Below are 22,173 nucleotides of genomic sequence, written 5' to 3' on the forward strand. Positions count from 1 at the left end.
CTACGAAGAAGAAAGTTAACTCCATGCCAGCTGAAACCAGGACACGGGGCCATCTCCTACTCGGCATGTGCTGCACAGGTCTTTGTAGCCTTCTTGATTGGTGCTGACGTGCGGAATCAAACTCTACAACTCAAGGAGGGTTATCAAGCAGGTATGTTTATCGGGGCTCCGGCTGCAAGGGGGATCGCTCCTCCTCACTTGCACACCCAGGGCTTAAGTAAGCAGATCCCTATTACACAGAAGCATACATATTCATTAGATTCCCGAGAAAAGGCGGGGTTATTACCATTCGGTCCAGGAACTCAGTATCATAAGCCTCCTCACTCTGGCGCGGGTGCATTGACACCTGCTGGTCCTGGGCTGGGCTCTCTGGGAGGAAGGCTCGCACCCTTCCTCAGGATGTACTTTTCCCTTTGGCGCGCAGTGCTGAAGAGTCCACACCAGCAAGCGCAGAGCCAGGTTGTACTGGTTCTCTTCCCGGCTCGTACATCTTGCAGACAACATAGTTCTTGCTTACAACGTAGCTAGTCGATCGGTATCGACACGTGCAGACCGTAGTGTCCTTGTTAGTCAGTCTGTTAAACACAAGTGCTGAAGCACCAGTTGCAAGGTCTGCATATTTACCGAATGATTTTCAGCTTGAACTATCTCCGTGCAGAGTCTTTACTTCTGAGCGTCATGGCCTGTGACCGCCTTGCTGCCATCCGAAAAGCCCTGCACACTGGGACCCTCCTAGGTGGCAGAGCTTGTGTCCACACGGCAGCAGCTGCCTTGGGCCAGGGGGTTGCTCAGCCCAGCAGCACCAGCAAGTGTGGAATTGAAACCGGGAGCGAAGCCGCTAAGACAAACCCAGTATCCTATGAAGTTGGAATCCTGGCTCGGACTGGAGCCTAGAAGTCATAATTGCCTAAAACAGGGGTGTTGCAAAGCCACATGCCCAGGAGCAGCATGTAGTACAACATCTAAGGGCTGTTAATGAAATAGCGATTGACCAACACCCGGTGCTGCCTAATCCTCCCACTTTCTTAACAGCGACAGGGGATTCTAATGTCTGTTTTACAGCATTGGACTTCGAAGGCGCCTTTTTGGCGTTCTGATTGTATGTCCTCGGCCGTGCGTAGCAGGTGCCACAGCTGCCCTCTTCAGTGTTGCTCCAGAACCACAATCCAACCCAGAGAGAGCAGGGACACGAAGCCTGCCAGAGGGCGTTGCTGTGGCTGACATAGCCAGTGAGGACTGTGCTGCGTGTGCCTTTCCCTGTGCTGCGTGCAGGAAGGTTGGCACTGCTGGGCTAGGCTTGGCTTATTAGGCTTGCCCGTCACTGCTTGCCTGCCACGACCATCAAGAGAGTGTCTCTTCAAGAGCCAAGCACGCGCGTGCTGCCTCTAGTGGTTGCGTTCTCTGTTGTGTGTCTCTTTATTGGGCAGGAGCAGGTGGCAAAGGGCTGCCGAGAGCAGGGCGGCAGTGACCTTCGCAAAGAGGTAGCGCCGCCACGCTTGGTTTTTCCTGTGAGCTGTTAGCAGGCAGAGCTGGGAGCCAGGCGCTGCTGCCTGCCACGGGGCCTGCCCACCCTCATCGCGCAAAGGGAGCATTCCACGGGGCTCTGTGGGGGCTGTGCGATCCCAGCTCCTGCCTCCCGTCCTGCTTGGAACCCCTCCTGTTGCCCCCCCTCCCCGCAGAGGCCACCACGCCCAGCCCCGTGGCAACCAGCCACTCTGTGACATCACCCCCGGGGCCAAGGGCATCCTGGGCAACGTGAGCTCGGGGGGCAGTATGTTGGCGGCTGCACTGGCGGTGACAAGCCCTCCTCCTTGCAGCTGCCACGTGTCACTGGCAGGGATGGATTTGCTGCGCCTCCTCCTCATCCTGCTGGCCATGTGCTGTCCTGCGTACGGCACATGGGACAGCTGTGGGTAAGTGGCCCGAGGCTCTGGGAGGGAGCTTGGGCAAGCCCTTGTGGGCTTGGCTGGAGGGCAGCCAGTGTGGGAGGCTCATTTCCTTGCCAGCACGCAGGCTGTTGGCAGTACTCACCTACGGGGCTAAAGCAGAAAGAGGCAGGGTGTGGACACACACGTGCCCCACAGGCTTCCCCAGCCCTGCTGGCCAGGCAGCGCCTTGTGGGGAGGGAAGACGGCTGACCGTGAGCCGTAGGGGCGCCAGCCATCCAGCAGGACACTAAGGAGTTTCTCTTTACAGAGGGACCTGCGGGCTCCGGCCCATGGCTTTTCAGTACGGCATGTCGCGCGTCGTGGGTGGCACAGATGCCCAGGCAGGGGCCTGGCCCTGGATCGTCAGCATCCAGAATCCCTGGCAAGCGGGCACGGGTCATACCTGCGGAGGCTCCCTCATCAGCGCACAGTGGGTCCTGACAGCAGCCCACTGCTTCATCGAGGCCAGGTAAGGCGCCACCGGGAACACGCATAGCCCCACAACACTAGCGCTTGCCCCGTGCGCAGCAGCACGGGCTACTCCCGCCCCGTTTCCTCGCAGGACACCCAGGGCCTGGGTGCTCCTTGAGCCTAAGGCACGCGAGGCCAGTCACACCCTCCCGAGCGCTGCTCTCCTCTCTCCCTCGTCAAGCGGAAGGCAGGGCAACGGCTGGGCTGCTGCAGCACGTGGCTGTGCTCCCTCTGAGTCCTCTCCCCATTTGCCTTCCAGCTACATCACCATGTGGCGCGTGGTGATCGGTGCCACGCGGCTGACTCAGCTGGGCCCTGAGGCCCAGGTGCGCAACATCAAGCGGCTGCTCCTTCACCAAGGCTACAGTAACATCACGCAGAGGAACGACATTGCCTTGCTGGAGCTGGACCAGCCTGTGCAGTGCAACGCCTACGTTCAGCTTGCCTGCGTGCCCGATGCCTCGCTGAGAGTCTCGCAGCTGAAAAACTGCTACATCAGCGGCTGGGGTGCCACGACTGCAAGATGTGAGTACCGCGGAAGTACTCGTGTGCCGAGCGCAAGCTTGGCACGCTCGGGGCCATTGCTTGGCCTTCCTGACAGCAGAGGCCAGAGCCCGAGTCAGCCTGCGGGGACGTATGCCTCTTGAGAGATGGGCCTGAGCCCTTTCCCCAGAGCAAGGCGGAAGGCAAATGCCGCTATAACGCCTCTCAGGATGCAAAGCCAAGCGCGGGCGAGGCAAGGGATTCCGCCAGGCAGGGGAGGAGAAGTGCCAGTGAGCTGCTGCTTGCTAATTCCTTCCTGTGCTCGCAGCTGGACGATCAACGGATGTGCTGCAGGAGGCCCAGGTCCGCCTCATTGATGTCAACGTCTGTAACAGCAGCCGGTGGTACAGAGGGGCCATCCACACGCACAACGTCTGTGCTGGCTATCCGCAGGGCGGCATTGACACCTGCCAGGTAGGAGCGTGCTACGAGCCAAGCCCCGTAGCACAGGTAGCCCCGCCACACGCAACTACGCCAACATGGCCCGGCATGTGCTTGGCCTGGCCAGTGCCCCTCCCACTTCAGGTCCCCACCGCCGGGGGGGCTTATACCCCCTTCCCCATCGGCAGGCCCCTGCCCAGTGCCCCTCTTGTCCCAGAGGCATGGCACTCTGCCCAGAAAGCCCTCCTAGTGTTCCTGGCAGCCCACGGCTCCCCATCCCAAGCCTGCCACAGCTCTCTTCCACACACCCACCATCACCGTGCAGTGAGGAGAGCCAGCCCCACCTTACAAGCCCACCACCCCTTCCCAGGCAAGGCTCGCTCGACACAGCCTCGCTCTGCAGGGAACACAGCTCCGGCAGGTGCCGTCAGAGAGAAGGAGCCAACCCCCGTGCTGACGCTGGCCACCCAACAACCCCTTTGTCCTCTCTCCTCCTCTGCAGGGGGACAGCGGTGGGCCTCTCGTGTGCCAAGACAGCAGTGCAGACTACTTCTGGCTTGTTGGTGTCACCAGCTGGGGGAGAGGCTGTGCCCGAGCCAGGCAGCCCGGAGTCTACACCTCCACTCAGCACTTCTACGACTGGATCCTGCTACAGATGGGCCTGCGCCCAGCAGTGAGGGCTACTCCAACAGCACGCGCTTGGAGTCATTTTGTCACCACGTCAAGCCCCGTTCCGAGGCCAAGGCCCACAGCAGCGCAGTCGGGCGGCTCCTGCCCATTTCCAGTCCAGAAGCTGCTGGACTTCTTTAGCCGGCTGCAGGAGCTCCTGCAGTACCTAAGGGGAAAAACGGTGTGAGCAGCAGGACAAACGGCACGCAGGGCAGGCTGCAGTGTGCCACCACCGTTTCCTTTGGGGCAATGCCTGCCGATGCAAAGGCCACCTCAGCGTCAAAGGGCTGCTCTGCCCTGCGCCCGTGCCTCGGGACGCACACACCTGATGAGGCTGACCACGTGCTTGAAATAAAATGTTTCGGTGCTCACAGCAAACCAGGCTTCAGCTCAAGTCAGTCTCCTGTGCGAGGCAAGGACGTCCACGCCCGGCACCTGCCAAGCGAGGCAGGCTGCAGGCAGACAAGGCGGGCACAAAGGGAAAGAGTCCCTGCAAAGGGCTGAAAGTGGGCCTGCTCAGGGAGGAGGGGGAGGCTGCACTGGAGGAAGGGAACACAGGTCATCACGGGCTGGAGGGCTTGGGGAAAGGAGCTGGAAACACAGAACGTCTTTGGCCAGCTCCTGGTGGGATCCCGCTGCGCTTGTGGATGAGCCACAAGTGACCTTGAAACTGGACTCTCGTGACCCAGGACAGACGCGTCTGGAAAGACCCAAGGGTTGCACTGAGGATTTGGGGAAGGAGCTTGCCTTCGAGCCCCACATATGCCACAGACTTCATTTCCATCCTGTGTCGCGGTTTAACCCCGGCCGGCAACCAAACGCTACCGGCAACCAAACGCCACGCAGCCACTTGCGCACTCCCCCCCACCCGGAGGGGTGGGGAGGAGAATCAGAAAGCAATGTAAAAGTGGAGGGTTGAGATAAGAACAATGTAATAATTTAAACAGAAGAAAGAGTGAAGAACAACAGTAACAATACCAAGAAGAAGAACAACAATAACAATTAGGATGGAAAGGTGGGGGAAAAGGGTAAAATCAAAAGGAAGGGAGAAGGAAAAAAAGGAAATGATGCCCAGTACAACTGCTCACCACCCGCTGACCGATGCCCAGCCAGTCCCTGAGCAAGAATCCCCCCACCAGCTAACCCTCCAAGTTTCTATACCAAGCATGACGTCCCACGGGATGGAATACCTCTGTGGCTGGTTCAGGTCAGCTGACCTGCCTGTGTCCCTTCCCAGTCTCTTGTGCCCCTCCAGCACTCTGGCTGGCAAGGCCCAAGAAACCAAAAAGGCCTTGACTTAGCAGAAACGCTAGGCAGCAACAACCAAAAACATCAGTGCGGCTACCAACATTGTTCTCACATCATAGCCAAAACACAGCACTTCACTAGCTACGAAGAAGAAAGTTAACTCCATGCCAGCTGAAACCAGGACACGGGGCCATCTCCTACTCGGCATGTGCTGCACAGGTCTTTGTAGCCTTCTTGATTGGTGCTGACGTGCGGAATCAAACTCTACAACTCAAGGAGGCTTATCAAGCAGGTATGTTTATCGGGGCTCCGGCTGCAAGGGGGATCGCTCCTCCTCACTTGCACACCCAGGGCTTAAGTAAGCAGATCCCTATTACACAGAAGCATACGTATTCATTAGATTCCCGAGAAAAGGCGGGGTTATTACCATTCGGTCCAGGAACTCGGTATCATAAGCCTCCTCACTCTGGCGCGGGTGCATTGACACCTGCTGGTCCTGGGCTGGGCTCTCTGGGAGGAAGGCTCGCACCCTTCCTCAGGATGTACTTTTCCCTTTGGCGCGCAGTGCTGAGGAGTCCACACCAGCAAGCGCAGAGCCAGGTTGTACTGGTTCTCTTCCCGGCTCGTACATCTTGCAGACAACATAGTTCTTGCTTACAACGTAGCTAGTCGATCGGTATCGACACGTGCAGACCGTAGTGTCCTTGTTAGTCAGTCTGTTAAACACAAGTGCTGAAGCACCAGTTGCAAGGTCTGCATATTTACCGAATGATTTTCAGCTTGAACTATCTCCGTGCAGAGTCTTTACTTCTGAGCGTCATGGCCTGTGACCGCCTTGCTGCCATCCGAAAAGCCCTGCACACTGGGACCCTCCTAGGTGGCAGAGCTTATGTCCACACGGCAGCAGCTGCCTTGGGCCAGGGGGTTGCTCAGCCCAGCAGCACCAGCAAGTGTGGAATTGAAACCGGGAGCGAAGCCGCTAAGACAAACCCAGTATCCTATGAAGTTGGAATCCTGGCTCGGACTGGAGCCTAGAAGTCATAATTGCCTAAAACAGGGGTTGTTGCAAAGCCACATGCCCAGGAGCAGCATGTAGTACAACATCTAAGGGCTGTTAATGAAATAGCGATTGACCAACACCCGGTGCTGCCTAATCCTCCCACTTTCTCAACAGCGACAGGGGATTCTAATGTCTGTTTTACAGCATTGGACTTCGAAGGCGCCTTTTTGGCGTTCTGATTGTATGTCCTCGGCCGTGCGTAGCAGGTGCCACAGCTGCCCTCTTCAGTGTTGCTCCAGAACCACAATCCAACCCAGAGAGAGCAGGGACACGAAGCCTGCCAGAGGGCGTTGCTGTGGCTGACATAGCCAGTGAGGACTGTGCTGCGTGTGCCTTTCCCTGTGCTGCGTGCAGGAAGGTTGGCACTGCTGGGCTAGGCTTGGCTTATTAGGCTTGCCCGTCACTGCTTGCCTGCCACGACCATCAAGAGAGTGTCTCTTCAAGAGCCAAGCACGCGCGTGCTGCCTCTAGTGGTTGCGTTCTCTGTTGTGTGTCTCTTTATTGGGCAGGAGCAGGTGGCAAAGGGCTGCCGAGAGCAGGGCGGCAGTGACCTTCGCAAAGAGGTAGCGCCGCCACGCTTGGTTTTTCCTGTGAGCTGTTAGCAGGCAGAGCTGGGAGCCAGGCGCTGCTGCCTGCCACGGGGCCTGCCCACCCTCATCGCGCAAAGGGAGCATTCCACGGGGCTCTGTGGGGGCTGTGCGATCCCAGCTCCTGCCTCCCGTCCTGCTTGGAACCCCTCCTGTTGCCCCCCCTCCCCGCAGAGGCCACCACGCCCAGCCCCGTGGCAACCAGCCACTCTGTGACATCACCCCCGGGGCCAAGGGCATCCTGGGCAACGTGAGCTCGGGGGGCAGTATGTTGGCGGCTGCACTGGCGGTGACAAGCCCTCCTCCTTGCAGCTGCCACGTGTCACTGGCAGGGATGGATTTGCTGCGCCTCCTCCTCATCCTGCTGGCCATGTGCTGTCCTGCGTACGGCACATGGGACAGCTGTGGGTAAGTGGCCCGAGGCTCTGGGAGGGAGCTTGGGCAAGCCCTTGTGGGCTTGGCTGGAGGGCAGCCAGTGTGGGAGGCTCATTTCCTTGCCAGCACGCAGGCTGTTGGCAGTACTCACCTACGGGGCTAAAGCAGAAAGAGGCAGGGTGTGGACACACACGTGCCCCACAGGCTTCCCCAGCCCTGCTGGCCAGGCAGCGCCTTGTGGGGAGGGAAGACGGCTGACCGTGAGCCGTAGGGGCGCCAGCCATCCAGCAGGACACTAAGGAGTTTCTCTTTACAGAGGGACCTGCGGGCTCCGGCCCATGGCTTTTCAGTACGGCATGTCGCGCGTCGTGGGTGGCACAGATGCCCAGGCAGGGGCCTGGCCCTGGATCGTCAGCATCCAGAATCCCTGGCAAGCGGGCACGGGTCATACCTGCGGAGGCTCCCTCATCAGCGCACAGTGGGTCCTGACAGCAGCCCACTGCTTCATCGAGGCCAGGTAAGGCGCCACCGGGAACACGCATAGCCCCACAACACTAGCGCTTGCCCCGTGCGCAGCAGCACGGGCTACTCCCGCCCCGTTTCCTCGCAGGACACCCAGGGCCTGGGTGCTCCTTGAGCCTAAGGCACGCGAGGCCAGTCACACCCTCCCGAGCGCTGCTCTCCTCTCTCCCTCGTCAAGCGGAAGGCAGGGCAACGGCTGGGCTGCTGCAGCACGTGGCTGTGCTCCCTCTGAGTCCTCTCCCCATTTGCCTTCCAGCTACATCACCATGTGGCGCGTGGTGATCGGTGCCACGCGGCTGACTCAGCTGGGCCCTGAGGCCCAGGTGCGCAACATCAAGCGGCTGCTCCTTCACCAAGGCTACAGTAACATCACGCAGAGGAACGACATTGCCTTGCTGGAGCTGGACCAGCCTGTGCAGTGCAACGCCTACGTTCAGCTTGCCTGTGTGCCCGATGCCTCGCTGAGAGTCTCGCAGCTGAAAAACTGCTACATCAGCGGCTGGGGTGCCACGACTGCAAGATGTGAGTACCGCGGAAGTACTCGTGTGCCGAGCGCAAGCTTGGCACGCTCGGGGCCATTGCTTGGCCTTCCTGACAGCAGAGGCCAGAGCCCGAGTCAGCCTGCGGGGACGTATGCCTCTTGAGAGATGGGCCTGAGCCCTTTCCCCAGAGCAAGGCGGAAGGCAAATGCCGCTATAACGCCTCTCAGGATGCAAAGCCAAGCGCGGGCGAGGCAAGGGATTCCGCCAGGCAGGGGAGGAGAAGTGCCAGTGAGCTGCTGCTTGCTAATTCCTTCCTGTGCTCGCAGCTGGACGATCAACGGATGTGCTGCAGGAGGCCCAGGTCCGCCTCATTGATGTCAACGTCTGTAACAGCAGCCGGTGGTACAGAGGGGCCATCCACACGCACAACGTCTGTGCTGGCTATCCGCAGGGCGGCATTGACACCTGCCAGGTAGGAGCGTGCTACGAGCCAAGCCCCGTAGCACAGGCAGCCCCGCCACACGCAACTACGCCAACATGGCCCGGCATGTGCTTGGCCTGGCCAGTGCCCCTCCCACTTCAGGTCCCCACCGCCGGGGGGGCTTATACCCCCTTCCCCATCGGCAGGCCCCTGCCCAGTGCCCCTCTTGTCCCAGAGGCATGGCACTCTGCCCAGAAAGCCCTCCTAGTGTTCCTGGCAGCCCACGGCTCCCCATCCCAAGCCTGCCACAGCTCTCTTCCACACACCCACCATCACCGTGCAGTGAGGAGAGCCAGCCCCGCCTTACAAGCCCACCGCCCCTTCCCAGGCAAGGCTCGCTCGACACAGCCTCGCTCTGCAGGGAACACAGCTCCGGCAGGTGCCGTCAGAGAGAAGGAGCCAACCCCCGTGCTGACGCTGGCCACCCAACAACCCCTTTGTCCTCTCTCCTCCTCTGCAGGGGGACAGCGGTGGGCCTCTCGTGTGCCAAGACAGCAGTGCAGACTACTTCTGGCTTGTTGGTGTCACCAGCTGGGGGAGAGGCTGTGCCCGAGCCAGGCAGCCCGGAGTCTACACCTCCACTCAGCACTTCTACGACTGGATCCTGCTACAGATGGGCCTGCGCCCAGCAGTGAGGGCTACTCCAACAGCACGCGCTTGGAGTCATTTTGTCACCACGTCAAGCCCCGTTCCGAGGCCAAGGCCCACAGCAGCGCAGTCGGGCGGCTCCTGCCCATTTCCAGTCCAGAAGCTGCTGGACTTCTTTAGCCGGCTGCAGGAGCTCCTGCAGTACCTAAGGGGAAAAACGGTGTGAGCAGCAGGACAAACGGCACGCAGGGCAGGCTGCAGTGTGCCACCACCGTTTCCTTTGGGGCAATGCCTGCCGATGCAAAGGCCACCTCAGCGTCAAAGGGCTGCTCTGCCCTGCGCCCGTGCCTCGGGACGCACACACCTGATGAGGCTGACCACGTGCTTGAAATAAAATGTTTCGGTGCTCACAGCAAACCAGGCTTCAGCTCAAGTCAGTCTCCTGTGCGAGGCAAGGACGTCCACGCCCGGCACCTGCCAAGCGAGGCAGGCTGCAGGCAGACAAGGCGGGCACAAAGGGAAAGAGTCCCTGCAAAGGGCTGAAAGTGGGCCTGCTCAGGGAGGAGGGGGAGGCTGCACTGGAGGAAGGGAACACAGGTCATCACGGGCTGGAGGGCTTGGGGAAAGGAGCTGGAAACACAGAACGTCTTTGGCCAGCTCCTGGTGGGATCCCGCTGCGCTTGTGGATGAGCCACAAGTGACCTTGAAACTGGACTCTCGTGACCCAGGACAGACGCGTCTGGAAAGACCCAAGGGTTGCACTGAGGATTTGGGGAAGGAGCTTGCCTTCGAGCCCCACATATGCCACAGACTTCATTTCCATCCTGTGTCGCGGTTTAACCCCGGCCGGCAACCAAACGCTACCGGCAACCAAACGCCACGCAGCCACTTGCGCACTCCCCCCCACCCGGAGGGGTGGGGAGGAGAATCAGAAAGCAATGTAAAAGTGGAGGGTTGAGATAAGAACAATGTAATAATTTAAACAGAAGAAAGAGTGAAGAACAACAGTAACAATACCAAGAAGAAGAACAACAATAACAATTAGGATGGAAAGGTGGGGGAAAAGGGTAAAATCAAAAGGAAGGGAGAAGGAAAAAAAGGAAATGATGCCCAGTACAACTGCTCACCACCCGCTGACCGATGCCCAGCCAGTCCCTGAGCAAGAATCCCCCCACCAGCTAACCCTCCAAGTTTCTATACCAAGCATGACGTCCCACGGGATGGAATACCTCTGTGGCTGGTTCAGGTCAGCTGACCTGGCTGTGTCCCTTCCCAGTCTCTTGTGCCCCTCCAGCACTCTGGCTGGCAAGGCCCAAGAAACCAAAAAGGCCTTGACTTAGCAGAAACGCTAGGCAGCAACAACCGAAAACATCAGTGCGGCTACCAACATTGTTCTCACATCATAGCCAAAACACAGCACTTCACTAGCTACGAAGAAGAAAGTTAACTCCATGCCAGCTGAAACCAGGACACGGGGCCATCTCCTACTCGGCATGTGCTGCACAGGTCTTTGTAGCCTTCTTGATTGGTGCTGACGTGCGGAATCAAACTCTACAACTCAAGGAGGCTTATCAAGCAGGTATGTTTATCGGGGCTCCGGCTGCAAGGGGGATCGCTCCTCCTCACTTGCACACCCAGGGCTTAAGTAAGCAGATCCCTATTACACAGAAGCATACGTATTCATTAGATTCCCGAGAAAAGGCGGGGTTATTACCATTCGGTCCAGGAACTCGGTATCATAAGCCTCCTCACTCTGGCGCGGGTGCATTGACACCTGCTGGTCCTGGGCTGGGCTCTCTGGGAGGAAGGCTCGCACCCTTCCTCAGGATGTACTTTTCCCTTTGGCGCGCAGTGCTGAGGAGTCCACACCAGCAAGCGCAGAGCCAGGTTGTACTGGTTCTCTTCCCGGCTCGTACATCTTGCAGACAACATAGTTCTTGCTTACAACGTAGCTAGTCGATCGGTATCGACACGTGCAGACCGTAGTGTCCTTGTTAGTCAGTCTGTTAAACACAAGTGCTGAAGCACCAGTTGCAAGGTCTGCATATTTACCGAATGATTTTCAGCTTGAACTATCTCCGTGCAGAGTCTTTACTTCTGAGCGTCATGGCCTGTGACCGCCTTGCTGCCATCCGAAAAGCCCTGCACACTGGGACCCTCCTAGGTGGCAGAGCTTATGTCCACACGGCAGCAGCTGCCTTGGGCCAGGGGGTTGCTCAGCCCAGCAGCACCAGCAAGTGTGGAATTGAAACCGGGAGCGAAGCCGCTAAGACAAAACCAGTATCCTATGAAGTTGGAATCCTGGCTCGGACTGGAGCCTAGAAGTCATAATTGCCTAAAACAGGGGTTGTTGCAAAGCCACATGCCCAGGAGCAGCATGTAGTACAACATCTAAGGGCTGTTAATGAAATAGCGATTGACCAACACCCGGTGCTGCCTAATCCTCCCACTTTCTCAACAGCGACAGGGGATTCTAATGTCTGTTTTACAGCATTGGACTTCGAAGGCGCCTTTTTGGCGTTCTGATTGTATGTCCTCGGCCGTGCGTAGCAGGTGCCACAGCTGCCCTCTTCAGTGTTGCTCCAGAACCACAATCCAACCCAGAGAGAGCAGGGACACGAAGCCTGCCAGAGGGCGTTGCTGTGGCTGACATAGCCAGTGAGGACTGTGCTGCGTGTGCCTTTCCCTGTGCTGCGTGCAGGAAGGTTGGCACTGCTGGGCTAGGCTTGGCTTATTAGGCTTGCCCGTCACTGCTTGCCTGCCACGACCATCAAGAGAGTGTCTCTTCAAGAGCCAAGCAGGCGCGTGCTGCCTCTAGTGGTTGCGTTCTCTGTTGTGTGTCTCTTTATTGGGCAGGAGCAGGTGGCAAAGGGCTGCCGAGAGCAGGGCGGCAGTGACCTTCGCAAAGAGGCTGCGCCGCCACGCTTGGTTTTTCCTGTGAGCTGTTAGCAGGCAGAGCTGGGAGCCAGGCGCTGCTGCCTGCCACGGGGCCTGCCCACCCTCATCGCGCAAAGGGAGCATTCCACGGGGCTCTGTGGGGGCTGTGCGATCCCAGCTCCTGCCTCCCATCCTGCTTGGAACCCCTCCTGTTGCCCCCCCTCCCCGCAGAGGCCACCACGCCCAGCCCCGTGGCAACCAGCCACTCTGTGACATCACCCCCGGGGCCAAGGGCATCCTGGGCAACGTGAGTTCGGGGGGCAGTATGTTGGCGGCTGCACTGGCGGTGACAAGCCCTCCTCCTTGCAGCTGCCACGTGTCACTGGCAGGGATGGATTTGCTGCGCCTCCTCCTCATCCTGCTGGCCATGTGCTGTCCTGCGTACGGCACATGGGACAGCTGTGGGTAAGTGGCCCGAGGCTCTGGGAGGGAGCTTGGGCAAGCCCTTGTGGGCTTGGCTGGAGGGCAGCCAGTGTGGGAGGCTCATTTCCTTGCCAGCACGCAGGCTGTTGGCAGTACTCACCTACGGGGCTAAAGCAGAAAGAGGCAGGGTGTGGACACACACGTGCCCCACAGGCTTCCCCAGCCCTGCTGGCCAGGCAGCGCCTTGTGGGGAGGGAAGACGGCTGACCGTGAGCCGTAGGGGCGCCAGCCATCCAGCAGGACACTAAGGAGTTTCTCTTTACAGAGGGACCTGCGGGCTCCGGCCCATGGCTTTTCAGTACGGCATGTCGCGCGTCGTGGGTGGCACAGATGCCCAGGCAGGGGCCTGGCCCTGGATCGTCAGCATCCAGAATCCCTGGCAAGCGGGCACGGGTCATACCTGCGGAGGCTCCCTCATCAGCGCACAGTGGGTCCTGACAGCAGCCCACTGCTTCATCGAGGCCAGGTAAGGCGCCACCGGGAACGCGCATAGCCCCACAACACTAGCGCTTGCCCCGTGCGCAGCAGCACGGGCTACTCCCGCCCCGTTTCCTCGCAGGACACCCAGGGCCTGGGTGCTCCTTGAGCCTAAGGCACGCGAGGCCAGTCACACCCTCCCGAGCGCTGCTCTCCTCTCTCCCTCGTCAAGCGGAAGGCAGGGCAACGGCTGGGCTGCTGCAGCACGTGGCTGTGCTCCCTCTGAGTCCTCTCCCCATTTGCCTTCCAGCTACATCACCATGTGGCGCGTGGTGATCGGTGCCACGCGGCTGACTCAGCTGGGCCCTGAGGCCCAGGTGCGCAACATCAAGCGGCTGCTCCTTCACCAAGGCTACAGTAACATCACGCAGAGGAACGACATTGCCTTGCTGGAGCTGGACCAGCCTGTGCAGTGCAACGCCTACGTTCAGCTTGCCTGCGTGCCCGATGCCTCGCTGAGAGTCTCGCAGCTGAAAAACTGCTACATCAGTGGCTGGGGTGCCACGACTGCAAGATGTGAGTACCGCGGAAGTACTCGTGTGCCGAGCGCAAGCTTGGCACGCTCGGGGCCATTGCTTGGGCTTCCTGACAGCAGAGGCCAGAGCCCGAGTCAGCCTGCGGGGACGTATGCCTCTTGAGAGATGGGCCTGAGCCCTTTCCCCAGAGCAAGGCGGAAGGCAAATGCCGCTATAACGCCTCTCAGGATGCAAAGCCAAGCGCGGGCGAGGCAAGGGATTCCGCCAGGCAGGGGAGGAGAAGTGCCAGTGAGCTGCTGCTTGCTAATTCCTTCCTGTGCTCGCAGCTGGACGATCAACGGATGTGCTGCAGGAGGCCCAGGTCCGCCTCATTGATGTCAACGTCTGTAACAGCAGCCGGTGGTACAGAGGGGCCATCCACACGCACAACGTCTGTGCTGGCTATCCGCAGGGCGGCATTGACACCTGCCAGGTAGGAGCGTGCTACGAGCCAAGCCCCGTAGCACAGGCAGCCCCGCCACACGCAACTACGCCAACATGGCCCGGCATGTGCTTGGCCTGGCCAGTGCCCCTCCCACTTCAGGTCCCCACCGCCGGGGGGGCTTATACCCCCTTCCCCATCGGCAGGCCCCTGCCCAGTGCCCCTCTTGTCCCAGAGGCATGGCACTCTGCCCAGAAAGCCCTCCTAGTGTTCCTGGCAGCCCACGGCTCCCCATCCCAAGCCTGCCACAGCTCTCTTCCACACACCCACCATCACCGTGCAGTGAGGAGAGCCAGCCCCACCTTACAAGCCCACCACCCCTTCCCAGGCAAGGCTCGCTCGACACAGCCTCGCTCTGCAGGGAACACAGCTCCGGCAGGTGCCGTCAGAGAGAAGGAGCCAACCCCCGTGCTGACGCTGGCCACCCAACAACCCCTTTGTCCTCTCTCCTCCTCTGCAGGGGGACAGCGGTGGGCCTCTCGTGTGCCAAGACAGCAGTGCAGACTACTTCTGGCTTGTTGGTGTCACCAGCTGGGGGAGAGGCTGTGCCCGAGCCAGGCAGCCCGGAGTCTACACCTCCACTCAGCACTTCTACGACTGGATCCTGCTACAGATGGGCCTGCGCCCAGCAGTGAGGGCTACTCCAACAGCACGCGCTTGGAGTCATTTTGTCACCACGTCAAGCCCCGTTCTGAGGCCAAGGCCCACAGCAGCGCAGTCGGGCGGCTCCTGCCCGTTTCCAGTCCAGAAGCTGCTGGACTTCTTTAGCCGGCTGCAGGAGCTCCTGCAGTACCTAAGGGGAAAAACGGTGTGAGCAGCAGGACAAACGGCACACAGGGCAGGCTGCAGTGTGCCACCACCGTTTCCTTTGGGGCAATGCCTGCCGATGCAGAGGCCACCTCAGCGTCAAAGGGCTGCTCTGCCCTGCGCCCGTGCCTCGGGACGCACACACCTGATGAGGCTGACCACGTGCTTGAAATAAAATGTTTCGGTGCTCACAGCAAACCAGGCTTCAGCTCAAGTCAGTCTCCTGTGCGAGGCAAGGACGTCCACGCCCGGCACCTGCCAAGCGAGGCAGGCTGCAGGCAGACAAGGCGGGCACAAAGGGAAAGAGTCCCTGCAAAGGGCTGAAAGTGGGCCTGCTCAGGGAGGAGGGGGAGGCTGCACTGGAGGAAGGGAACACAGGTCATCACGGGCTGGAGGGCTTGGGGAAAGGAGCTGGAAACACAGAACGTCTTTGGCCAGCTCCTGGTGGGATCCCGCTGCGCTTGTGGATGAGCCACAAGTGACCTTGAAACTGGACTCTCGTGACCCAGGACAGACGCGTCTGGAAAGACCCAAGGGTTGCACTGAGGATTTGGGGAAGGAGCTTGCCTTCGAGCCCCACATATGCCACAGACTTCATTTCCATCCTGTGTCGCGGTTTAACCCCGGCCGGCAACCAAACGCTACCGGCAACCAAACGCCACGCAGCCACTTGCGCACTCCCCCCCACCCGGAGGGGTGGGGAGGAGAATCAGAAAGCAATGTAAAAGTGGAGGGTTGAGATAAGAACAATGTAATAATTTAAACAGAAGAAAGAGTGAAGAACAACAGTAACAATACCAAGAAGAAGAACAACAATAACAATTAGGATGGAAAGGTGGGGGAAAAGGGTAAAATCAAAAGGAAGGGAGAAGGAAAAAAAGGAAATGATGCCCAGTACAACTGCTCACCACCCGCTGACCGATGCCCAGCCAGTCCCTGAGCAAGAATCCCCCCACCAGCTAACCCTCCAAGTTTCTATACCAAGCATGACGTCCCACGGGATGGAATACCTCTGTGGCTGGTTCAGGTCAGCTGACCTGGCTGTGTCCCTTCCCAGTCTCTTGTGCCCCTCCAGCACTCTGGCTGGCAAGGCCCAAGAAACCAAAAAGGCCTTGACTTAGCAGAAACGCTAGGCAGCAACAACCGAAAACATCAGTGCGGCTACCAACATTGTTCTCACATCATAGCCAAAACACAGCACTTCACTAGCTACGAAGAAGAAAGTTAACTCCATGCCAGCTGAAACCAGGACACGGGGCCATCTCCTACTCGGCATGTGCTGCACAGGTCTTTGTAGCCTTCTTGATTGGTGCTGACGTGCGGAATCAAACTCTACAACTCAAGGAGGCTTATCAAGCAGGTATGTTTATCGGGGCTCCGGCTGCAAGGGGGATCGCTCCTCCTCACTTGCACACCCAGGGCTTAAGTAAGCAGATCCCTATTACACAGAAGCATACGTATTCATTAGATTCCCGAGAAAAGGCGGGGTTATTACCATTCGGTCCTGGAACTCGGTATCATAAGCCTCCTCACTCTGGCGCGGGTGCATTGACACCTGCTGGTCCTGGGCTGGGCTCTCTGGGAGGAAGGCTCGCACCCTTCCTCAGGATGTACTTTTCCCTTTGGCGCGCAGTGCTGAGGAGTCCACACCAGCAAGCGCAGAGCCAGGTTGTACTGGTTCTCTTCCCGGCTCGTACATCTTGCAGACAACATAGTTCTTGCTTACAACGTAGCTAGTCGATCGGTATCGACACGTGCAGACCGTAGTGTCCTTGTTAGTCAGTCTGTTAAACACAAGTGCTGAAGCACCAGTTGCAAGGTCTGCATATTTACCGAATGATTTTCAGCTTGAACTATCTCCGTGCAGAGTCTTTACTTCTGAGCGTCATGGCCTGTGACCGCCTTGCTGCCATCCGAAAAGCCCTGCACACTGGGACCCTCCTAGGTGGCAGAGCTTGTGTCCACACGGCAGCACCTGCCTTGGGCCAGGGGGTTGCTCAGCCCAGCAGCACCAGCAAGTGTGGAATTGAAACCGGGAGCGAAGCCGCTAAGACAAACCCAGTATCCTATGAAGTTGGAATCCTGGCTCGGACTGGAGCCTAGAAGTCATAATTGCCTAAAACAGGGGTTGTTGCAAAGCCACATGCCCAGGAGCAGCATGTAGTACAACATCTAAGGGCTGTTAATCAAATAGCGATTGACCAACACCCGGTGCTGCCTAATCCTCCCACTTTCTTAACAGCAACAGGGGATTCTAATGTCTGTTTTACAGCATTGGACTTCGAAGGCGCCTTTTTGGCGTTCTGATTGTATGTCCTCGGCCGTGCATAGCAGGTGCCACAGCTGCCCTCTGCAGTGTTGCTCCAGAACCACAATCCAACCCAAAGAGAGCAGGGACACGAAGCCTGCCAGAGGGCGTTGCTGTGGCTGACATAGCCAGTGAGGACTGTGCTGCGTGCAGGAAGGTTGGCACTGCTGGGCTAGGCTTGGCTTATTAGGCTTGCCCGTCACTGCTTGCCTGCCACGACCATCAAGAGAGTGTCTCTTCAAGAGCCAAGCAGGCGCGTGCTGCCTCTAGTGGTTGCGTTCTCTGTTGTGTGTCTCTTTATTGGGCAGGAGCAGGTGGCAAAGGGCTGCCGAGAGCAGGGCGGCAGTGACCTTTGCAAAGAGGTAGCGCCGCCACGCTTGGTTTTTCCTGTGAGCTGTTAGCAGGCAGAGCCGGGAGCCAGGCGCTGCTGCCTGCCACGGGGCCTGCCCACCCTCATCGCGCAAAGGGAGCATTCCACGGGGCTCTGTGGGGGCTGTGCGATCCCAGCTCCTGCCTCCCGTCCTGCTTGGAACCCCTCCTGTTGCCCCCCCTCCCCGCAGAGGCCACCACGCCCAGCCCCGTGGCAACCAGCCACTCTGTGACATCACCCCCGGGGCCAAGTGCATCCTGGGCAACGTGAGTTCGGGGGGCAGTATGTTGGCGGCTGCACTGGCGGTGACAAGCCCTCCTCCTTGCAGCTGCCACGTGTCACTGGCAGGGATGGATTTGCTGCGCCTCCTCCTCATCCTGCTGGCCATGTGCTGTCCTGCGTACGGCACATGGGACAGCTGTGGGTAAGTGGCCCGAGGCTCTGGGAGGGAGCTTGGGCAAGCCCTTGTGGGCTTGGCTGGAGGGCAGCCAGTGTGGGAGGCTCATTTCCTTGCCAGCACGCAGGCTGTTGGCAGTACTCACCTACGGGGCTAAAGCAGAAAGAGGCAGGGTGTGGACACACACGTGCCCCACAGGCTTCCCCAGCCCTGCTGGCCAGGCAGCGCCTTGTGGGGAGGGAAGACGGCTGACCGTGAGCCGTAGGGGCGCCAGCCATCCAGCAGGACACTAAGGAGTTTCTCTTTACAGAGGGACCTGCGGGCTCCGGCCCATGGCTTTTCAGTACGGCATGTCGCGCGTCGTGGGTGGCACAGATGCCCAGGCAGGGGCCTGGCCCTGGATCGTCAGCATCCAGAATCCCTGGCAAGCGGGCACGGGTCATACCTGCGGAGGCTCCCTCATCAGCGCACAGTGGGTCCTGACAGCAGCCCACTGCTTCATCGAGGCCAGGTAAGGCGCCACCGGGAACACGCATAGCCCCACAACACTAGCGCTTGCCCCGTGCGCAGCAGCACGGGCTACTCCCGCCCCGTTTCCTCGCAGGACACCCAGGGCCTGGGTGCTCCTTGAGCCTAAGGCACGCGAGGCCAGTCACACCCTCCCGAGCGCTGCTCTCCTCTCTCCCTCGTCAAGCGGAAGGCAGGGCAACGGCTGGGCTGCTGCAGCACGTGGCTGTGCTCCCTCTGAGTCCTCTCCCCATTTGCCTTCCAGCTACATCACCATGTGGCGCGTGGTGATCGGTGCCACGCGGCTGACTCAGCTGGGCCCTGAGGCCCAGGTGCGCAACATCAAGCGGCTGCTCCTTCACCAAGGCTACAGTAACATCACGCAGAGGAACGACATTGCCTTGCTGGAGCTGGACCAGCCTGTGCAGTGCAACGCCTACGTTCAGCTTGCCTGCGTGCCCGATGCCTCGCTGAGAGTCTCGCAGCTGAAAAACTGCTACATCAGCGGCTGGGGTGCCACGACTGCAAGATGTGAGTACCGCGGAAGTACTCGTGTGCCGAGCGCAAGCTTGGCACGCTCGGGGCCATTGCTTGGCCTTCCTGACAGCAGAGGCCAGAGCCCGAGTCAGCCTGCGGGGACGTATGCCTCTTGAGAGATGGGCCTGAGCCCTTTCCCCAGAGCAAGGCGGAAGGCAAATGCCGCTATAACGCCTCTCAGGATGCAAAGCCAAGCGCGGGCGAGGCAAGGGATTCCGCCAGGCAGGGGACGAGAAGTGCCAGTGAGCTGCTGCTTGCTAATTCCTTCCTGTGCTCGCAGCTGGACGATCAACGGATGTGCTGCAGGAGGCCCAGGTCCGCCTCATTGATGTCAACGTCTGTAACAGCAGCCGGTGGTACAGAGGGGCCATCCACACGCACAACGTCTGTGCTGGCTATCCGCAGGGCAGCATTGACACCTGCCAGGTAGGAGCGTGCTACGAGCCAAGCCCCGTAGCACAGGCAGCCCCGCCACACGCAACTACGCCAACATGGCCCAGCATGTGCTTGGCCTGGCCAGTGCCCCTCCCACTTCAGGTCCCCACCGCCGGGGGGGCTTATACCCCCTTCCCCATCGGCAGGCCCCTGCCCAGTGCCCCTCTTGTCCCAGAGGCATGGCACTCTGCCCAGAAAGCCCTCCTAGTGTTCCTGGCAGCCCACGGCTCCCCATCCCAAGCCTGCCACAGCTCTCTTCCACACACCCACCATCACCGTGCAGTGAGGAGAGCCAGCCCCGCCTTACAAGCCCACCGCCCCTTCCCAGGCAAGGCTCGCTCGACACAGCCTCGCTCTGCAGGGAACACAGCTCCGGCAGGTGCCGTCAGAGAGAAGGAGCCAACCCCCGTGCTGACGCTGGCCACCCAACAACCCCTTTGTCCTCTCTCCTCCTCTGCAGGGGGACAGCGGTGGGCCTCTCGTGTGCCAAGACAGCAGTGCAGACTACTTCTGGCTTGTTGGTGTCACCAGCTGGGGGAGAGGCTGTGCCCGAGCCAGGCAGCCCGGAGTCTACACCTCCACTCAGCACTTCTACGACTGGATCCTGCTACAGATGGGCCTGCGCCCAGCAGTGAGGGCTACTCCAACAGCACGCGCTTGGAGTCATTTTGTCACCACGTCAAGCCCCGTTCCGAGGCCAAGGCCCACAGCAGCGCAGTCGGGCGGCTCCTGCCCATTTCCAGTCCAGAAGCTGCTGGACTTCTTTAGCCGGCTGCAGGAGCTCCTGCAGTACCTAAGGGGAAAAACGGTGTGAGCAGCAGGACAAACGGCACGCAGGGCAGGCTGCAGTGTGCCACCACCGTTTCCTTTGGGGCAATGCCTGCCGATGCAAAGGCCACCTCAGCGTCAAAGGGCTGCTCTGCCCTGCGCCCGTGCCTCGGGACGCACACACCTGATGAGGCTGACCACGTGCTTGAAATAAAATGTTTCGGTGCTCACAGCAAACCAGGCTTCAGCTCAAGTCAGTCTCCTGTGCGAGGCAAGGACGTCCACGCCCGGCACCTGCCAAGCGAGGCAGGCTGCAGGCAGACAAGGCGGGCACAAAGGGAAAGAGTCCCTGCAAAGGGCTGAAAGTGGGCCTGCTCAGGGAGGAGGGGGAGGCTGCACTGGGGGAGGAAGGGAACACAGGTCATCACGGGCTGGAGGGCTTGGGGAAAGGAGCTGGAAACACAGAACGTCTTTGGCCAGCTCCTGGTGGGATCCCGCTGCGCTTGTGGATGAGCCACAAGTGACCTTGAAACTGGACTCTCGTGACCCAGGACAGACGCGTCTGGAAAGACCCAAGGGTTGCACTGAGGATTTGGGGAAGGAGCTTGCCTTCGAGCCCCACATATGCCACAGACTTCATTTCCATCCTGTGTCGCGGTTTAACCCCGGCCGGCAACCAAACACTACCGGCAACCAAACGCCACGCAGCCACTTGCGCACTCCCCCCCACCCGGAGGGGTGGGGAGGAGAATCAGAAAGCAATGTAAAAGTGGAGGGTTGAGATAAGAACAATGTAATAATTTAAACAGAAGAAAGAGTGAAGAACAACAGTAACAATACCAAGAAGAAGAAGAAGAACAACAATAACGATTAGGATGGAAAGGTGGGGGAAAAGGGTAAAATCAAAAGGAAGGGAGAAGGAAAAAAAGGAAATGATGCCCAGTACAACTGCTCACCACCCGCTGACCGATGCCCAGCCAGTCCCTGAGCAAGAATCCCCCCACCAGCTAACCCTCCAAGTTTCTATACCAAGCATGACGTCCCACGGGATGGAATACCTCTGTGGCTGGTTCAGGTCAGCTGACCTGGCTGTGTCCCTTCCCAGTCTCTTGTGCCCCTCCAGCACTCTGGCTGGCAAGGCCCAAGAAACCAAAAAGGCCTTGACTTAGCAGAAACGCTAGGCAGCAACAACCGAAAACATCAGTGCGGCTACCAACATTGTTCTCACATCATAGCCAAAACACAGCACTTCACTAGCTACGAAGAAGAAAGTTAACTCCATGCCAGCTGAAACCAGGACACGGGGCCATCTCCTACTCGGCATGTGCTGCACAGGTCTTTGTAGCCTTCTTGATTGGTGCTGACGTGCGGAATCAAACTCTACAACTCAAGGAGGCTTATCAAGCAGGTATGTTTATCGGGGCTCCGGCTGCAAGGGGGATCGCTCCTCCTCACTTGCACACCCAGGGCTTAAGTAAGCAGATCCCTATTACACAGAAGCATACATATTCATTAGATTCCCGAGAAAAGGCGGGGTTATTACCATTCGGTCCAGGAACTCGGTATCATAAGCCTCCTCACTCTGGCGCGGGTGCATTGACACCTGCTGGTCCTGGGCTGGGCTCTCTGGGAGGAAGGCTCGCACCCTTCCTCAGGATGTACTTTTCCCTTTGGCGCGCAGTGCTGAGGAGTCCACACCAGCAAGCGCAGAGCCAGGTTGTACTGGTTCTCTTCCCGGCTCGTACATCTTGCAGACAACATAGTTCTTGCTTACAACGTAGCTAGTCGATCGGTATCGACACGTGCAGACCGTAGTGTCCTTGTTAGTCAGTCCGTTAAACACAAGTGCTGAAGCACCAGTTGCAAGGTCTGCATATTTACCGAATGATTTTCAGCTTGAACTATCTCCGTGCAG

General features: G+C 59.1%; 4 protein-coding genes across 4 annotated transcripts; all 4 read left to right on the forward strand.

Annotated features, from left to right (window-relative positions):
* Positions 1–1,839: 1,839 nt before the first annotated feature.
* Positions 1,840–4,179, forward strand: LOC129784112 (acrosin-like). The gene is made up of 5 exons (XM_055799910.1): positions 1,840–1,913; positions 2,197–2,397; positions 2,659–2,924; positions 3,211–3,356; positions 3,826–4,179. Exons 1-5 carry the CDS (start codon positions 1,840–1,842, stop codon positions 4,177–4,179), a joined length of 1,041 nt encoding a protein of 346 aa, XP_055655885.1.
* Positions 4,180–7,221: 3,042 nt separating this feature from the next.
* On the forward strand, positions 7,222–9,561 carry LOC129784113 (acrosin-like). The gene is made up of 5 exons (XM_055799911.1): positions 7,222–7,295; positions 7,579–7,779; positions 8,041–8,306; positions 8,593–8,738; positions 9,208–9,561. Exons 1-5 carry the CDS (start codon positions 7,222–7,224, stop codon positions 9,559–9,561), a joined length of 1,041 nt encoding a protein of 346 aa, XP_055655886.1.
* A 3,042-nt stretch (positions 9,562–12,603) lies between these two features.
* Positions 12,604–14,943, forward strand: LOC129784114 (acrosin-like). Its single transcript, XM_055799912.1, has 5 exons — positions 12,604–12,677; positions 12,961–13,161; positions 13,423–13,688; positions 13,975–14,120; positions 14,590–14,943. Exons 1-5 carry the CDS (start codon positions 12,604–12,606, stop codon positions 14,941–14,943), a joined length of 1,041 nt encoding a protein of 346 aa, XP_055655887.1.
* A 1,880-nt stretch (positions 14,944–16,823) lies between these two features.
* LOC129784115 (acrosin-like) lies at positions 16,824–22,110 on the forward strand. The gene is made up of 8 exons (XM_055799913.1): positions 16,824–16,881; positions 17,805–17,880; positions 18,322–18,522; positions 18,784–19,049; positions 19,336–19,481; positions 19,951–20,121; positions 21,594–21,666; positions 22,013–22,110. The coding sequence occupies exons 1-8, from the start codon at positions 16,824–16,826 to the stop codon at positions 22,108–22,110; spliced, it is 1,089 nt and encodes a 362-aa protein (XP_055655888.1).
* The last annotated feature ends 63 nt before the right edge of the window (positions 22,111–22,173 follow it).

The sequence above is a fragment of the Falco peregrinus genome, chromosome 3 (genome assembly GCF_023634155.1).
Source record: "Falco peregrinus isolate bFalPer1 chromosome 3, bFalPer1.pri, whole genome shotgun sequence".
NCBI lineage: Eukaryota > Metazoa > Chordata > Aves > Falconiformes > Falconidae > Falco > Falco peregrinus.

Excerpts from the sequence above, each read along its gene's own strand:
- LOC129784113 (XM_055799911.1), top strand. The coding sequence starts at position 7,222 with ATGGATTTGCTGCGCCTCCTCCTCATCCTGCTGGCCATGTGCTGTCCT. Across the intron at positions 7,780-8,040 it reads CACTGCTTCATCGAGGCCAG|CTACATCACCATGTGGCGCG; the intron begins GTAAGGCGCCAC and ends TTTGCCTTCCAG. Across the intron at positions 8,307-8,592 it reads GGGTGCCACGACTGCAAGAT|CTGGACGATCAACGGATGTG; the intron begins GTGAGTACCGCG and ends CTGTGCTCGCAG.
- LOC129784114 (XM_055799912.1), top strand. The coding sequence starts at position 12,604 with ATGGATTTGCTGCGCCTCCTCCTCATCCTGCTGGCCATGTGCTGTCCT. Across the intron at positions 12,678-12,960 it reads GGCACATGGGACAGCTGTGG|AGGGACCTGCGGGCTCCGGC; the intron begins GTAAGTGGCCCG and ends TTCTCTTTACAG. Across the intron at positions 13,162-13,422 it reads CACTGCTTCATCGAGGCCAG|CTACATCACCATGTGGCGCG; the intron begins GTAAGGCGCCAC and ends TTTGCCTTCCAG.
- LOC129784115 (XM_055799913.1), top strand. The coding sequence starts at position 16,824 with ATGGCCTGTGACCGCCTTGCTGCCATCCGAAAAGCCCTGCACACTGGG. Across the intron at positions 18,523-18,783 it reads CACTGCTTCATCGAGGCCAG|CTACATCACCATGTGGCGCG; the intron begins GTAAGGCGCCAC and ends TTTGCCTTCCAG. Across the intron at positions 19,050-19,335 it reads GGGTGCCACGACTGCAAGAT|CTGGACGATCAACGGATGTG; the intron begins GTGAGTACCGCG and ends CTGTGCTCGCAG.
- LOC129784112 (XM_055799910.1), top strand. The coding sequence starts at position 1,840 with ATGGATTTGCTGCGCCTCCTCCTCATCCTGCTGGCCATGTGCTGTCCT. Across the intron at positions 1,914-2,196 it reads GGCACATGGGACAGCTGTGG|AGGGACCTGCGGGCTCCGGC; the intron begins GTAAGTGGCCCG and ends TTCTCTTTACAG. Across the intron at positions 2,398-2,658 it reads CACTGCTTCATCGAGGCCAG|CTACATCACCATGTGGCGCG; the intron begins GTAAGGCGCCAC and ends TTTGCCTTCCAG.